The following is an 18,974-nucleotide window of genomic DNA, read 5'->3' on the forward strand; positions in this document are numbered from 1 at the left end:
TACGAACACAGCTGTAATCCCCCTCAATGACCCTCTTCGCCCCCGTTACCAACAAATACCGACAAATTCTGCTTCACTGGTCATCTGTGACCTCGGCTGGAGTAAAATGGAGGAACAATCAGTCTGTTGTTTTGGCTTTTATTTCTACTGCAGTTAGGCCTCAGTTTCCTCATACGAGTGATCCCGTGAGCTGTTGAATTACAGTGCGCCAAATGTTAATAGTATGAGCAAACATGTTTATAATTCCAACTTTTCTTTTTGTTTTACCTTTTCTTGGATTTATTGATAGAGACAGCTGTGGATAGACAGGAAAGGGGGGCAGAGAGAAGGGATGACAGATAGCAAAGGGCCACAGGTCAGATTTGAACCCGGGCCGCTGCAGCAACTCTGTATATGGGTCACCAGCTCTACCGACTGAGCTAACCAGGCGCCCCAATTCCAACTTTTTTGTTGTATTGTTACTTAAGTTGGCATGCAAGCATCACCTGTATGTAGAACTTTTACAAACCACCGGTACTATAAAAAGTTAAATTTTCAGATCTGGATTGGTGGCGCCCCTCCGTCAATCATTGTCTAAAACTCTCTTCATATTAAATAAACTGTTGTGATTGGCCTGATCAGATCCAGGACGGATGGAATTCAGTTTAAAAAGAAGGGTTGCCAGACTCATCTACCAGAGCAAATGAAACATGAGCCGTACACATTTGTCTGGTTCCCGGTTAGAAGAATGTCTTACAGTTACAGTTGAGTATACAAATGAAACACAATGATTATTATGTGTCTACCTTCAAAGCAGTCCAAAAATGAAATAGATTTTTGAAAATGTTATGTCCAAATTCATTGCAAGGGTCTAACAATAAAAAAGTAAAATACATTTAATTTAGGCGGACCACCCCAAAAGAGGATGGGTGTTAGAGTTAAAGCTGGGTCTCCTTTCTCTATTTTTTTTTTTACCTTTTACTTGTCTAATCCTGAGTCCTGTCCCACCATATACTGTATATACTGTCCCTAATGATTGTAATTAATTCAATGTACTGTAGTACACAGACTATTTAGGATAGATGTAGCCTGTCGAAATGACTAAAATGAAAGACAATGGGTTTGGTTGAGGTGTAAATTTTACTTTGAGTTAATGATTAATAAGTGTAGCATGCTCTACTACTGTTAGCTTTCGCCTGCAGTATTTGGCTGATAAATTACATGCCTTTGTAATTACTGATTGATTGCAGCGTGGCCGTTGTTAATGGTTCAGTTAATGTGATTTTGATTCAATTACAAAGCAGAGCTTCAGTTGGACTCCACTGCCCACTGTTTTTTTGTCCGACCGTAGATTATGAGGTCTGGTTTTTGTAGACCAGACTTTTCCATCTCCCCAAAAGTGTAAAAAAAAGTGTAATCAGCATGGACTGTATGGAAAAAAGATAATGACATGATGGGGGGTTTCATAATGTCCCTCCACTTCATGTTCCTAATTGCAGAGAACATAATGACCTACGGCAAAGAACCTCAGAGCCGAAGTGCTGCTCTAGTCAATAAGTGGCCATTTTAATCTGCCAGGGCAAGAGAAGAAGAGTGGAGAGGTCCATTTAACTGCATTACTGTACAACTGTCACTTATTTTGTTACCTGGTTTTTGAAGAGACTCACATGGTATGCTGCGTTGGTTTGAAATATGTTGAAACAAACAATCCCTTGTGTTTGCAGGCTCAACTGTGGTTTTATAACCCCCGTGAAGCCACCTGAACCCTTAAATTCATTTTTGACTATACTTGTGACTATAGCTGAAAGGTATTTTTCCAAACTGGCAGTCTATAGAGTTTGGCCATTGTCAGTATAACAGACAAGTTTACAATACAAAAGTAAAAGCTGTGGTATGGGACTTTCTTTGACAGTGTACACAAATATATATGTCTGTATATATTTAGCTCAAAGCTTGTCAAAGACAAAGTCTATACATCCTGTACCAAACTGATCCAACATCATTTGTGTTTTATTCTTTAACAAAGCCACGTGAGCCATGTTGCAGGCTATAAAACCAAAACTGAAAGGTGCTAAAAAATTCCATTTATTTTAGGGGAACTTCAGAGTAAGGTGATGATTCTCTGTGGGTTTGTCACTGTGAGTGAAACCTTTCAGATTATACATTATTCATATAAAGATATTGATTAGAATATTGATTCGAGTATCTTTAATTTCATGATTTTTTTTTTGCCACAGCAAAGACCTCCATCACTGTCCTTTTCCATAATTTCCCTAATTCTTGGGTTAAATTTAGATTAAATGACCAGTGAATAGGATTTAGTGGCATCTAGTGGTGTAGTTGCAGATGCTTCACCCTCCCCTACCAAGTGTGAAGGAGAAACTACAGTGGCTGCGACATGCAATAAAAACAGGAACGGCCCTATCTAGAGCCAGTATTTGGTTTGTCTATTCTGGCTTACTGTAGAAACACGGCGGTTCAACATTGGCGGACTCCATGGAAGGCGACCCGTGGCGTCTATAGATAGAAACGGCTCATTCTCATGCAACAAAAACACAACAATTCTTATTTTCAGGTGATACAATAATGAAAACATACCTATGAATATCATATTTCATTTCTGTCAGTAGATCCTCCTAAATGCTCCACACTTCACCTTTTAAACCTACTTGCCTTGCAATTTACAGGTTAGAACAGTTTGTAGCCATGAGGTGATAAATCCACTCAATGCTTTCTTTTACCTCTGGCACAACCTTTTATCCTGCATGTGTGTGAAGCGAGTGGTGTGCAGGAAGCACAAAAACACATTTGATTTGAACTTCTGTGAATGCATGCCTGAAAGGATTCGGGGGTTCCCTGCATGACCAATGGACAATGTTAAATTTGATTGCTCTTCCAGCTTAGTATTAGCTTGTTACATTTCTGCAGAGATTAAAAGTTTACCCTGAGCTGATGCTCATCAGTTACACTTCATGATGCATTTATTATTCAGTGGCTTGGGGGGGGGGTTGATTTCTGCTGGCAGCAGAGGCATGTCATAGACACATGGTTTAATGTGGGCAAGGGAGGGACACTTATGAGTGACTGACATATTACAGGCGATATACACCTTATGGACACAACTGCTGCTTTGACCCTCCAACATCAGGATCTCAGTTAAAATGACTATGTCTTCAGATGTGGTAAAGGAGGTTGTTATGCACATTTCATATAACTGGAAAAGAGAAAGGTCATATGTGGTTTGATTGAAATGGGCAGAAAACCATCAGTCACATCTCTCAGCCCGAGGTGTCAGCCTAACACTGAAGGCGCTGGCTTACTGCAAGAGACCATCAGTAAGCTGTCACCTGCTACCATATATCCAAACACAAATTTAATGTCCACTGAAGCAATGGGCAGATCTGTGTCAGACACTGCTTTCTTGTCAGGGATTTTAGATTAGACTGTGTGGCCAAGTATGTGTACACACACCAACTCCCTTTTTTATTAAAAGTTGCTCATGACAAATATTTATGAGGAGGAAGACTAGTTAGTCTAGCTTACAGTGAATGTTTCAATTACTTTTTCTGGCTTCAGACACTTGCAATGCAAATTAAGACAGCTGTAAAAAAATAAATAAAACCAGACATCCTCTGATAATGAGCGGAATAAATAATGACTTATTTTTGAATTTTTCTTGACAAGCTACAATTAAACCTTCAACATATCCTCAATGGAATTGAAAGCTTACCAGTGCAAAAAATATAAACTCTTTGTTTATCTTTGATGAATTTTCTTTGTATCCTTAATCTTCATATTTCATTGATAAGTATACCACTACTGTTGATGGGGGTGGTGGCTGTGGAGAGCAAACCGTCTGTTTGACTCTTGTCTCCAGCTTGGCTCTCATTTTTTAGTCATTAACTCACGTAAACATCCCATCTGTCCTCCTTTCACGCTTCCTTTTCGTCAGCACTCCTTGCTGCTCTAGTCTGTGTGTAAGCCAAGTGTGTAGGGATTTCCTATGTTTTCAGAAAGGATAAGAGAGCCCCAAAAGTGTCTGTGACAGTCTAATTCAAGGTGAAATTTCAGTAATGTTCAGTTGATACTTTTTTCATATTGCTGCGTACAAACAAAATTAAACCTCCATTTTAGTGTATTTTTCCTCTTAGTTATCTGCAGCTACATGCGACACTTACTGATTCAAATGCAGCATTTTTAAATATATTACTTTTATTAAAAAGTTATATTTTTGTTTCAAGCTTTAATATTAAATTCACAGAAGAAGAATTCACAAAATGACATTCTGTCACCCAAGTTTTTTCTAAAGGACAAACCACATTTCCAACTCATCGTGGGTTGTGAAACATTTAAAATGAAGGCACACAATGTTTGCTTTCCTCTTCCCTTTACTGTTTGCTAGCCTCCAGATATTACTCTGCTGTGCTGTTGCAGATACTTCTACACCAGCTGGGACTACCATCAGAATTTAATTAAAAGCTATCACAGAAAGATTGTGTCCTTTCCCAACAACTGAGCTTTTTAAGTTTGGACTTATATTTACTAAATTGTGTTTACTTCCCTCCTGTGAGGAACACAATTTTTCTGTTGTTTAACAGGTGTTTCCACATTTTGATACAATAAATGTGAATGAAACATACAACAATACTTGCTTATTTAAATACATACTTAAAGTTACTTACAGTTTCTTCCCGTCTGCAGCTGGCCTCATTAACAAGGCCCAGACCCCCAATGTCACTGACTCTCATACCCACCCTGTATATATGCATTACATTAATGCACTCCCGTCTTCTGTACAGTTTTATTATCTTTTTTTATCTATATTTTTTTAAAAAGTACTTTATTCTTGTGTGATTTATATATTTATCTTTTTATTTTTTTGTGTGATTGTATATTTTAAGCACCATTGCACCAAGACAAATTCCTCGTATGTGTAAAATCCTACCTGGCAAAAAATCTCATTCTGATTCTGATTAAAATGCAAATTGCAACAGTAGCTTAAGTGCTTGATCAACAACTTTAAGGTCCGGTCGCACCAGAAAGGGCCCAAACTTTATCTGTCCAGTTCTACAAGCTTAAATAAAAGTGGATGGTGCAACAAAGCTTATAAGCTACATAGCTTAATAGATTTGTCAATGTTGCTATTGGTCAACTACTTAACTTTGCATGTCAAAGACAACAAAAGTTGAACTGCAAAAACTATGTACATGAAACATTTGCGTGGCTTTACTTTGCCTCGCTGATTTGGCAACCTTAATAAAAATCTACACATAAACAACTGTGCCGTCCAGTGTGTAAAATTTAGGAGGATCTATTGGCAGAAATAGAATATAATATTCATAGGTATGCTTTCATTAGTGTATAATCACCTGAAAATAAGAATTGTGTTTTTGTTGCCTTAGAATTCATCTAAAAGGGGAGTGAGTGGGTCCTCTTGTATGGTGTACAACGCCATGTTTCATTGCCGTTTCTACAGTGGCCCAGAAAAAAAACCAACCATAAACTGGTTCTATATAGGGACTTTCATGTTTTTCACCAGTTTCACAGCCACCGTAGTTTCTCCTACAAGCGTGGAAGGACAGTGGTATTCAGTTGGTTGCAATCTACAACTTCACCACTAGATTCCACTAAATCCTACACTCTGGTCCTTGAAGTTCTACATAAGTATCAAGTAGCCTGCCACCGTATGTTATTCTTCAATTTGTCGGTAAATGTTCTACTGCTCTTAACTTTTTTCCTGAACACCAACTTAACTGTGTTCAAGGACAGTTGTCCTACATTTGGTACAAAATGTTAACACCCATTCCTCTTCACACTGACCAGACATAATCCCAAATCTTCTTCCCCTCCCTGCACTTCATGCCATCTGACTTTTTAAACTGTGAAGTAGCTGGGGAAAAAAACTCAAAATGGGAGCAAAATAAAGTTATAAGATGCCACTCATATAATGCCTGATAACTGCTACAGGCAGCTGATTTGGGCGTGCATGGACCCTCAAGGCTCATCATTGTAGTTGTTACAAACTTTTACTGAATGTATTGAAAGCTGTTCAGCTTCCTTCTGCAAGAGGACACTGCTCACCACAGTTTACAGTAAACAGGGATCTGAAACTGAAAATAATGAGCTCTCAGCCTTAAGCACAGATTTTTGGAGAGTCTAGAAACCTTTGTTCTTTGATTCTGATATTTGACATTTAAAGATGGTCATTTAGAAAGCTGAGCGTGTTTGTGTTATTAAACAAAACTGCAGTAGCACTAGAAGTATCTCAGTGGCATATACAGTACATCATCTTAATTGGGCATCCACAAGAAACCTGCCACCAAACAACAAAATGGACCCTGAAATGCAAATTTCAAGTTGTTTTTTTTAATGGTGATTTTCAACATTTATAGTCTAACAGCAATTCCACATATTTAAAGCCAAAATAAGAGAAACATAAGACATCTCTGCAAAGAAAACGGATGATTTTCTCAGTAAAGAAGAAAATAATTTTCCTTGTTATATCCCTTACTGGATTAGAGCAGAGATTCTCCAGAGATGAGTAATTCTGCTACTGACACACTTTCTGAAGATGTGATTGTTTACCTCTCTCTTTCACATACACACACAAACACATGCATCCACACTATCAAGTGGACACCCAATAAACAGGCTTATGAGGACCCAGTTAGTTGCTTTCTGATATTTCCAGTTCTGACTCATGATCTCTCACTGACTGGAGGCAAGGGCAGGGGGATCCTTGGTTCTCTGCCCTTCACTACAATGCAATTCACTACGCTTTACACTCAATTTACGAATGAACAGCCACACATCAGATGACCAGAGGATGTGGATACATTTGCACAATCTTTGTGTCCACTGTTGTGATCTGCACATACTGGTGAAATCGGCGTGTGATCATTTTGAGCTTGATAACACAACAGCAAACTCAACGTATACTTGTTAGGGCAGCAGTGTACCAGAAACAAAATCGAACAAACTGCTGTTTAAAGCCCCACTGTGAACAAATGCAAGTGCCACAACTTGTTTTTACATTCCCAACTGGCTCATAACTTCAACTGGGGCTGGCTAAGGCACCTTGATACATTTTTTGGTTCTGACCAAAATGTGGCAGTCACATTTAAAGCTTGGTGTTTTGATCTTATTTTATATTTATATCTATTTTATCAGATATTTCCAGATTTTTAAATTAAATATTTTACAAGTTTATTTTTTTTTATCTTGTATGGCATTTATGTCTTGGTCACACTACATAACTTTCTTTCTTGTTATCGAGGGCCTTGAAGTCGTTTGCCCAACACTTGACTGCTCAGGGGGTCACACATTACAAGATCTGTCTGATCTCCATACTACACTTAATCAGCAATCATTAACACCATTAATAACAAAAACATCATGTTTAATTAGGAAATTAGTTTAAAAACATGCACATAAGGCCAACCATTTAAAGCATACTGCCATTAGAAACAGAGTACAATTAGCTGATAATTAGCCTGATCAACCAGTGTCTGTAATCAATACACAATTTATTAAACCATTAAGCAACCAATAACTAACAGCAGTTAACATTATCATACTTAAGCAGTTACTTAGTGTTTCTGTAGTAATGAAAACGTTTTATACATATTATACAAAATATACATGTTAGCAGTTTGAATTCAATTAAAAGCTCCCTGTGACAAACTCCCTTAAAGAAATATTATATATTAACAATTCCTGACGTGTCTGTTCACAGCTTCCATAATGATCGTCCCTTCGGGAAACTCTTGGCAAGTGGAAAATCAGAGCTAAAATCATGTAGTGTGAACACTGCATTAGGCAAAGCAACTCTACAAAGCCTCCCACTGCAAATGCATATGTGTTGTGCATAATAAGCCTTTTTCACAACCAACATTTTGACTTTTCAGAAAAGCACAGGTGTTTACTACAGAGTTTGTTTTTTATCTGACAAACACTGACCTGAAGCACATTACTTCTTGTGGTGGGTTGCAATTGGTTTGCAGAGCCATGGCCATAAAATATGACTTATAGCACAGTCTTGCAGCACATGAATTAGGCCTTACGTCAAACACACCAACTCAAAGTACAGGTGCTTATTATATTGCACATTAGTGCCATCACCATAATCATTTTGTTGTCCTCTACTGACCTGGTGTGAAACTCCAGCAGTGTAATAAACATTTAACATTTCAGAGCTTTGACTTCTTTTGTTGAGCTGACAAAAAAAGGTTTTGTAGAAAAACACAATCTCTTAGTGTAAGTATTTCTATAGTATTGTGCGATACCAAAACTTGGTTATCAAACCAGCACTGATACCAAGCCCTAACTTCAACTCCATCCAGCCTCAAATAAATTAATCTCTGAAAACAAAAAGGAATATAACGTAAACCAGAAATATGAAGTCCAACAACACTGCAAAAATGCAACCAATCAGGAACATTTTTAGCAGCTGCAGGCAACTGTAAACTGGAGAGAAGTAAAAAATTTTCTCCCTTGGAAGGACCCTTTACAAAACCTGCTGAGAGAACCCACATGCAACAAAACTGGGTGGCAGAATAAGTTCAGGAAACCAGATTGTGGGTTTCTTTCAAGCTCAAATAGACCTGAAGTGTAGCAACAATACAAGATGCTTCTTTTTCACACACACACACACACACACACACACACACACACACACACACACACACACACACACACACACACACAGAGAGATCTCCTAACCCCTCAGCCATCACCCACTCAGACTGTGATATGAACTTTATTTATTACACCTTTCGTTCTCATTTCCTCTTGTTGACGACCATCCAATTCGAAACCTATCAGCTTCACCAGCTTGTTCACTATTTTGCATGACAATCTTTTTCAAATCTCTTACAACACTTCCTGTCTCTCACACCCACCGTCCCCTCTCTCTTTCTCTCCATCTCATCTCGTCTTTCCTATCTGAACCATTTCTCTCCATCTCCCAGCCCCGTCCTCCACTTTACTAATCTCCTCGCCACCTCCAGCTAAATGAATCACCCCCTCAATTTCTTGTTTGCGTTTCTCTCCATTCATGTTTGCTCCATTCCCGTTTTCTCTCCCATACCTCTCCACACCTCCATCAGATCCTGCCCTCTTCAATCCTTTCCTTTTCCCTCCCCCTATGTGGCAAGCAGAGAGGCTGAGAGCATATCATTTCTCAGAGGAGGTGCTGTCAATTGACTGCTCTCCAGGCTAAGAGCTGCTCTCCTCGCCCCTGGGTTCACAACGTCACAGCTCTGTTCCGCTCCAGGATTATGCAGATCTTAATTCCCTTCCGCTCACACCTGAGGTTGGCAGGGCATGAAATAAGGAAAGTGTTTGCTGCAAATAAAAGTTTGTGCCACCAAGAAGGACAGAGAGGGGAAGGAAGTAGAGGAAAGGAGGTATGTAAGGAAGAAGGAAGAGCATGGTTGTTCTGAGGGAGCCAGTGAGGGAGGAAACGGAGACATGAGGTGTTGTGGCAGGACAAGCTGAGAGAATGAAGGTGGAGGTGGCATAGGGTTGGGTTTTGTTTTGTCTGTCCCCACACACACAACTGACTGGAGCTCTTCCCCCTTTTTTTCCTTACAATAATTAATCCACTCCGGACACTGCCAAACACTTTTCATGCTGCTCCTGAAGACATGTCTGATGCATTCTTAGTATACATGCATGGCATCTCCCAGTAATGAATGGGATGTTTCCCAATTCTTTGTTCACATGTTCTTACTGAATTGTTAATCACCTCATGAATATGATATAATACACTGGAGTCTTAACGTTATACACATCATCTCCAATTAAAGCCACCAGTCAATCCTGCAACACAAGCCTAAATTCCACAGGTAGTTTGCGACCAGGACAGGTTTTCTCTGCGCAACAGGGTTTGATATCCGATTTTTTTTTCATTGTAAACAGTTTGAATGTCAGCTTAATTCTACATTTGTATTTGCTGCCTGTTTTCCAAACTGCGACGGTGATATCAAATTTAGAATGATTTCACAGTTGGTGACCAGAGATCGCAGTGTGCTCTGCGCGTAAAATACTGGATTAGGTTTTTGTGAAATCATGCCCACGTCAGCCAGCATGCACAGCTTTGTGACGGGCTTTTTCCTCGTTCAATTACGTTTCATTTAAATGACAGCAACGTCTGATAAATGGACAGTTAGTTAAAGGCAGCTTAAGACCGTTCATTTGCCTCAAAAACCAGAAAACAAACAATGGATAATTATAAAAAAGAGGGCTGCATACAAACCAAGTGAAAAGTATATAAGATGGCAGATGTGATCTGAACAGCACATAGTGTCGACTCTAATGGTCTAGAAGTTAAAATCAAGCAAAATAAGTCGCGCAAACACACACACAGAGAGAGAGAGCGCGCATCGGCGCGTCTGACTGGGGCTGGAATCTTAAATGTAAGTGCGCCTCACCTGATAAAGCCTCCTTGGAAAACGCAGAAAGACAAGACATACAGAATCCGAATGACCTGTGGGAGCATCCTCTGGCTCAAAATCTCTCCTCAGTCCCGTTGAATAACTTGCAGAAAATAATTTCGGAAAATCAGCAAATCCACTGAGCGGCTTGTGAGACTGGGATAGAGGAGGAAGGCATCGTCTCTCTCAGTGATCCAAGCTTGCCTTTGGGGAAACTTCTCCCCCTCCCACCAAGTCCAGAGGTCTGCACACATCCACACAGCAGGCTCTTTGCTTCAAGCTGCTGGACAGCACTGTTCAGTCACTCAGTCAGTGTGTTGGTGCTTGTTTTTTAAAGGGGAGTGTCGGTTTGTCAGTGTGGTTTTGTGACAGTGTGCTTTCCCCCCTCGCTCCAAAAAATTAAAAAGGGGTGAAGATTTAAAGGAACAGCAGCTTTTGTTTTGATGGCTGCCTCATGCGTAATTAGGCTTAATTAGGCTGGAGGGAGTGATGGCTGTGATGATGAGCTAAATTGCAGCAATGAATACATTGTGGTGATGACCAATCTGAAACCAATCTGAGACACTAATATAAAATTCAGCTACAGTAGAAGGAGACATAATGTTGGAGGGTAAACTGTGTTTATGTGTGGAGGAGTACAGCCTAGAGTAGAGTTTTTGTAATGTGCTGAAAATGCTGTGAAAGTGCAGGAAAGTTTCTGAATTTTTTTCTTGATTGAGTGCACACTGAGTCAGCTTCTCTAAATTAACCTAACTTTTGAGTTTTTAGGGGTTATTGAGTCTTTTCATTTTATAAAGGCTCCCAGAACAGACTCATCGTTATATAATCACCTGAAAATAATAACTGTGTGTTTTCGTGTCCTTACAATGAGCCGTTTTCCCCTACAGAAGGAGCAGGCCGTCTCTACGGAGGCCGCAATGTTGAACTGCCATGTTTCTACAGTAGCCCAGAACAGACAAACTTAACTCTGGCTCTAGATGGGGCCTTTTTGTGTCCACTGTAGTTTCTCCTACACGCTTTGAACAGGAGGGTGAGGCGAGGGCATTGTAATCTGCAACGGCACCGCTAGATGAGCCTATATCCTACACAGTGGTCCTTTTTAAAACTGCTCTTATCAATATTTCAAATAAAACATGGATCAAAGTTACCTGACTGCGCCACAAAGAACCAGAACCAGATCTGTTAAAGCAGAGTTAAAATTGGACATAAATTCACAGTAAATAAATGCTAATGTTTTGCTCCATGTTTGCTGAATGAGTAAATAGGCTTCAATCCCATTATTTTTCATTATCTGACTTGTTTTAGTTCAAATGTACTGTAGTTGTTGATACAGGGATTTAGTATTTGTTGTTTTTTTTTATTTAATTTGATTTCACCTGTGTATCTGTTAAACCAGACAGAATATAGTGTCTTTTTTTTATATTATCACTCGTAGTCACCAACATCAGGAATCTTCAAATGCTATAGGGGCTTTTAAGATTGGGCAACTACAATCACTATAATTTTAAAAAGAGAGTTGTAGGTGTGACCTATCCACCACCCTTTTTGCACTGAATTATGGCATATTTTCTGTCAGAGAAAAGACACACGTCAAATTTAGCTTTTTTTTATGACTCTGACAGTAAGAATTCCATTAGCTTACTTAAAGCTTTGTGATGTCTCAAATACATCACACTGCTTGTGGGAATGGGTTCAATCTTCCCCATCAGAAAATAAATCTGTGTCTATCAGATACCTACTAGGTGTCTTTCAGATGGGCAGCGTCTCAGGTTATAGATCAGTGTATCCGCACTTTCAGGATCCATTAAAGTCTCGGTATGTTAGAGATCACAGGGCAGTGGCACAATGTGACACATCACTCACAGGGTCTGACCATCAAATTGCTACTGTTGCAGTCATTCGTCTTCCCAAGTGGATTCGAGAGGCACAGGTGTCACTCTTTTCTGTTCTCTTTATGTGGGGAAACACAGCAGATTAACCTTTGCCTTATACAATTACTCAATCTCCTTGTTCCTCCTTCACTGAAGCATGGGTATTAAAAATGCACTGGATTGCTCTGTTATGAAGGACTGAAAAAGCATAATCCTCTTTGGATTTTCAGTATGATAATTAATTTACACCAGTTTTTATCAATACAATTCTGTCTTTGGTTCTGCTATATGAGCTGGCTGGCAGACTTTCATTGCTGTAGTAGATGTCAAGACATTTCAAATATTATATTCATTGACACATTTTATTAGAAATGCCTCCCTTGGTTTCTCATGAAACTGAAACAGTAAATGTGTCTGACACCGGTGTAACCTTCTACCTCTTCCCTACTATCATGCATTACTTTTTGTTTTCTGCCAGCTGCAGTAACCTGAGAAGAAAGCTCAGGGGGTGTAGCAAGCATGTGAGAATGTGAAAGGTGGAGATGGGGTGAGCAGATGTGGAAGCAATGGTGGAGAAACAGAGGAAATTAAAAGATGAGGGCTTCTGTTGTTGGCAGTTAGTTGTCACTGCTCTCCCAGACAGTTGGTTTGCAGTGGAGGTCTAAAATGAGAGCTGACATCAGGGACCTACTAAAACACCACCATCACCCACCAGATTTTCATGCAGGACAGCAATGAAGTTATGAATTTGAGTCATTGGAGTTAGTTTGTAAAGCTCTATACTGTATCTACACTCAAATGTTCAATTGATTTTTAAATTCAAGCTTGGTCATTCAATATATATGTTTTTTGTCAATAAAGTTTGACACCAATATCCATCAAGTAAATATAAGGTTATGGCCAGAAGCTGCTTAGCTTAGCATACACACTGGTCAGTTTAAAATAAAGATGCTGTCTCTTTCTGAAGGTACAAAAATCCAAGAAATAATACAACATAAACGTAAAACCATAAAGTGTAATTTCTACACTTTTTTTATATGGATCAAACCAACAAGATGTAACGTAACATGTTAATTAATGATCTTGGTATCAATCTTCTCCTCTGACTCTCAGTAAGACAGTGAATAAGAGTATTTCCTCAAATTAGTCCTTTTATAAAAGGCCAAAAAAATGACTTCCTTATCCTTTAACATGAGATCCAGACAGTGAATCAGTCAAAAAATATGAATCAGTAGTTATTTAATTATCTGCACTAGTACAAAAATCCATCTGTGTACCTTCTGTTTTTTAATGTTACAAAATAAAAGAACAACTCTGCTGAAAGAAAATAAGCTACTGATAAGCCACCTAAGTAATATGTGTAGCTGAAAATGCCAGCCCTTTTTATCTTGCCTTTCGTCACTCTGTAACCTTCCACCCTGCCCTGATCTCAGCTTTGTAGATTAATGGGTGGCTTGCCAATGAAAGGTCAGACTCCAGCTGCGGTGATCACTCCGGCTTTCTTCCCTTTCACCGATGCAACTGAACAGAAAGTGTTCTTGACCATCCCTTGCTTAATATAACCATGAGCCATGCTTCTGTTTTATTCATGGACACATACCAAACTTGAACTTTGACACATTAGCTTAAGGAGACAGTGTTTGAGATGACATGATATCTTGTTTCTTTACTTGTGGTCGAGAAAGAAAGGAAGAAAGGAAGGAAGAAAGGAAGAAAGGAAAGAAACTACTCAGACCAAGATATAGACTAGAAACATAACCACAGAGTACAACATTTTGTGTAATTCTACCTCTGTAGTCTATCCATTATGTTGTCATCGTGTCCTTCATTCTTACATTTGCTGTAAAAGTGTTTTTTAGCTGCCTAAGTTGTACCTCAGAGGTTTTTCACCCCCTTAGTCGCTGAGAAAATGGCTGCTCAGCCTGGCACAAAATCCTAATCTAGAGCCCTCCCCTGAGGGACTGACCTGTGGCTGGAGGAGCCGGTTTGTGGCCTAACCTCTTTCTTATCCTCAGCTGCAGAGTAAATAACATTCTGCATGGCTGTTGGTCTGGGTGAAAACAAAAGCTTTGTGCAGCGGTCCATGCTGTTTATGGCCTAAAGAGGTGATTATCCTCAAAATATTTAGAGAAACTTACATGGAGACAAGGTTAAGGTGCCATCCTCTCTGGTTGTATCTCAGCTGTCTGGATTTGATAGTACTTTGGTCACACCTCTTCCATCAATGTGTCTGCACCACAGGTTTCTTGCTGTCATTAGAGAATATTACAGTGCGGTCCAGAATTGGTGGTAAGATGGGAGTCTTGATAAAGCTGAGAGAGAAACACATTTGCATTATGTACAAATTATTTGTCTATATTGTCACGGTGTTGTTATTGTTGTCCAGGTGGCAGATGTACTTTTTTTTACCATATAGTACCATATATAAAGATGTTTAATTTCCTCAATACAAACGGTTAAATAACAAGAAAGTTTCAGCAATAATAAGAGCAGAGAGCGAGGTGGGCGGAAGGCTCCACAATTGATTGTTTAATCTTGAGTGTATCATGCTGGATGATAACCACTGCCACATCTGGGATGCCTTATGTTCTTACGGAAAGACGAATGTGTCAGAATTAGTTTGCCTTCTCATACTTAGAATGACAAATTCCAAGATGCGGTCCGAATATTGACCAACAGGAGAACAGGGCGCACCTCAGAGCACAACTGTAAACATAGCAAAGAGAGAGTAATAATGTTGACGCTTGGAAGCAGAGGATGAAGTGAGAGAATTTTAGTCTGAAACTATCCTATACGATACTGCTAAATCCTACACACTGGAATTTTAGTTACACTTTAAAAACCATAGTAACAAAGTGCTTTAAAAGACATATAAAATGTAGTACAATAAAACAAAGCTTTACTTTTGTTTGATACAATCTTCTGTGTTCTGCTGTCTCATTTTGTCAATGCTCAGACCTTAAAATCAGTACTGTCATTCTGTGTGGAATTGTCCTTTATGAATTTATGCCAAACAAAATAACTATTGTAAATTATCAGCTAACAAATTGTGTATGAAAAACATTTTGATAAGGTATTCTAAAAGCAACAAGGATAAACCTATTCAAGAACTACCCACCTTTCAATGAAGAACGTGCTTGCTCATATCTAACCTCCTCATACATAAATATAGGACTCAGCCTATTTCAGCCTAATCCTCATGGCCTTTGCTGTTTGCTCACTCATGTTTTCAGCTCCAAAAACTTGACTTCAGACCAACTTTATTCAAGAGAAAAGTGTGTGTAAATATTTTATTTCAAATCACTTGACTACATGTATGAAGCTGAACACACAGGTATGAATCATTCTACACATTTATATTGACATAAATATGTAGAATGAGTCAACCCTAACACTCGCCAGGTCTTTACAGATGTATAAAATGAAGAAATAATCCAGACAGACATGACCCTCAGTCTGCATAAAGCATCCATTCAATTTGTACAGGCAGCCAAAGTAGACAGCCAATCCAAAAGAAAGCTGATAGGCTTTGACAGACGGACATGGTCGCCACAAAAAAGATGACAAGGCAATACAGAGTCAGTCAACCAAATTAATGGAAGATTACAATGTCAAAGTAAGTTTAACACAATATGGGCTCTACATGTTATTCATATTGGTGGTGGTGAAAGACTCTTATGATTCCTGAGCACGTAGTTCACTGGAGCACCGCAACCCTCCATTCAGAAGCAATCTCCCTCAAAGAACTTATGAGAGGAGAAAAACAATATAAAAGGGGCTTCCACCTGTACTATTTTGAGGTTAAAGGTTTAAGGTTTGGTTTGGTTTTGGTTGAGTCAATTTCTATGATGTTTGTCAGGCTGACAAGACTATCTTCACAAACTAATCAGACACTGACAAATTTAAAAGTGACAATGCAGCATTGCATACCTCTAGTTTTAAAGTTTGATCTGTAACACTTTCTACTCTAATGCAGCCATATTTGTATATATTCTCTTATTAAGTAAAACATAACATAACATAGATGTGGTGGCCATATGCCAAATGTTTCTGGTGAATGTAGCCCTAAAAAGGTGATATAAAACATGCATGTAATTGCATACATTTAACATTTTGGGAAATACACTTTATTGAATACATATATTTGCTTTCTTGCTTGCTTAGTATGAACACTGGTAGTAGCCAGCACCTTCATAGCTCACTCAATAACATATTCCATCTTCTCAAAGCTCCAGTGTTTGTGCCAAGCTAAGCTAAACTTCTAAGTCCAGCATTATATTCACAGTAACATACAGACATGAGAGTGGTATTAATCATCTCATCTCTTTGGCAAAAAAGCATATAAAGTGTTTTTCAGACTTTTTACAGCATGTATTTTTTTTCCCTTTAGGTCACCTTATCAGTCTCTATAACATAATCTCAAATAGCTTGAAGACATACAGGGACAGAAACAACAAGAGATGTCATGTGTACAGAGTACATCAGCAACAATATATACATATTTTGATGCCAAACATAGAGATAGCTTTGGATTTTGCCAGATAGATAGAACCTGAGCCACACAACCTCCTCTCAACCCTGACAGGTCAAACATAGAGGAGACAGATCAGCATTCACCCAGATGGGAAAGGCTCAACTTTGACCTTCCTTAACATACTTTCCAGAGTTTTTAGAGTCTTATTTTTCAAATGGGTATACCGTGTGAACTCGGTTGTAAAACTATGTTTAGCATGTCCATCATGAAGCCTGTGAGTGAATAACAGTTAAATATATCAAAGAAAGACCCCATGACACAAGCCTTAATGCATTAGAAAAGTAATTGATTATTGCAGTGCAATTCTCCCCACTGGCTCTGACACAAGCTTCCACTGAGGCAAACTTTATCACTTTATCGACATGTAATTATAACAAACTCATAAAGGAGTGAATTCTCTAGACTCTACTAGAGATGAATTAACCCAGATAGAATAAAAACAAAATATATGATGCTGTGTGCCTGTGCCCTTCTATCTGACCTGCTGTATGCCAGTCTATGACCCCTGTCAGGAGGGCACGGCATCTCCTGATATTGACAAACAACTGTACAGAGCTGGTGGGCCTGTAATGTTTGACAGTAGCATAAATATCTCAACAGACTGAAATAGAAAGAAAAGGTCAAACTTAAATGACTTGAACAGTTTTGAATAATGGTGACATATGATGCAAAGGTTGCTAGTGAAGGTCTTGGAGGCCTGATCAAAGATGGTTTGTATCCCCTTTCAGTGTTTTGCATTCCCGTGTTGTCCCCCGTGCATGCTATAGAATGCATTCACCAAGTGATGATTTGTTTCATCTTTGCTGTATTTGTTTTCAACATAGCCTGCCGTTTGGTAGAACAGTTTCTTCCCAGCAACATGGCCAACACTTGTGTTTGCTATGGTACATTCCTCCACAGACGCTGGTGCTTTGGTCTCTCACACAATTGTGAATTGAACACTTTGCTCAATCCCAGATAAGAGCTTCAAACTTAACAGCAGCTCTCTTCCATCTTTCAAACAGGAAAAGGCCACCCCTCTACCTTTTTACACTCTCACAGCCTTATTTCCAGCTTCAGGAGGAGACTTTCTCTGCCGCTGATAACGCCCTTTTTCCCCAGCCACATGTAGGGTAGGACCAAATGACAAGCTGGACACCATGTAACTCCTCGCACCTGCATTTGCATTCCTTGCAAATCACAGCATCAAGCAGCTTTCTTCTGTTTTTTTTTAGTTGAAGACAGGACCGGCAGGTGTGACCTACAGAGTTAGCCTGAACTTGTCATTCATTTTGTCGATCTTTCCCCCTTCAGCCATACATCCCAGCTACTGAGATGGCCCACACATGAACACACATTCTTCAAAAAAAAATCCTTTTTTACAACTGTAGTAAAAATCTCAACATATGACTAGAGGTCTTAGGACTAATATACTGACTATAATGTAAATTTAAATTATATCTGTTTTCGGATGCTTTGACAATGAGACTGTCCTCCCAACAAGAACCACAGATTCTGTCATCAAATTGAACACACTCATGTAATCTGAATAATACTCAGGAGTGTATGCAGAGACCAAGAATAAGCACTTTGTGTATTAGGTTCCCAGTCTAATGTCTGTTCCACACACGACTCTCCCACCATTCTCAATAGATCAATTGTAATGATTTGTGCACTAAGCAGATTTAAATTGGTGTGCTCTGAGTCATGTTACAACAATCATGCAGTGGGTTTTAATTGCTGCACAGTTTTATGACACACAAGCCACTGTATCAAAGAGTTGTAATCATGAAATACAACTCTAGCTCTGTTGACTTGAAAGTGCAGCTGTGTGCAGCTATATATGTGCAGGTTTATGAGGCAGAAGCATGCAGCAGCCATAAATAAGGTGTTCTATACTGTCTTTGTTCTTCTTTTAACTTACTGAAGCAACATGTACTCAATTGGCTGTGGAACCATTTCTTGGGGAAAATATTTAGATCTCTGTTTTTTATTTAATTTGAGACGGCTCATAAAAGAAGTTTTTGAAGATTGCAGTTTTGAACAGCGTCTGTGTGACTCATTTCTGTTAGTGGATTTTGAAGGAGCATTCAATGGCTGTCCTATTTTCCATGTTATGCCTGTGACACTCGCAGGGCTCGAAACCATAAGAGACAACAATACTGTGCCCTGTGG

General features: G+C 39.1%; 1 protein-coding gene across 2 annotated transcripts in view; it reads right to left on the bottom strand.

Annotated features, from left to right (window-relative positions):
* Positions 1 to 10,763, bottom strand: part of glra4a (glycine receptor, alpha 4a) — a 43,480-nt gene extending 32,717 nt beyond the window's left edge. The window contains exon 1 of one of the 2 annotated variants that reach the window (XM_051420635.1): positions 10,413 to 10,763. In XM_051420635.1, the coding sequence (XP_051276595.1) occupies positions 10,413 to 10,480 (68 nt within the window). In that variant the 5' untranslated portion in view covers positions 10,481 to 10,763. The remainder of the gene's footprint in view (positions 1 to 10,412) is intronic. The other variant, XM_051420634.1, reaches the window with a different exon arrangement.
* Between the last annotated feature and the right edge of the window lie 8,211 nt (positions 10,764 to 18,974).

This window comes from Dicentrarchus labrax, unplaced genomic scaffold, assembly GCF_905237075.1.
Source record: "Dicentrarchus labrax unplaced genomic scaffold, dlabrax2021, whole genome shotgun sequence".
Classification (NCBI taxonomy): domain Eukaryota; kingdom Metazoa; phylum Chordata; class Actinopteri; family Moronidae; genus Dicentrarchus; species Dicentrarchus labrax.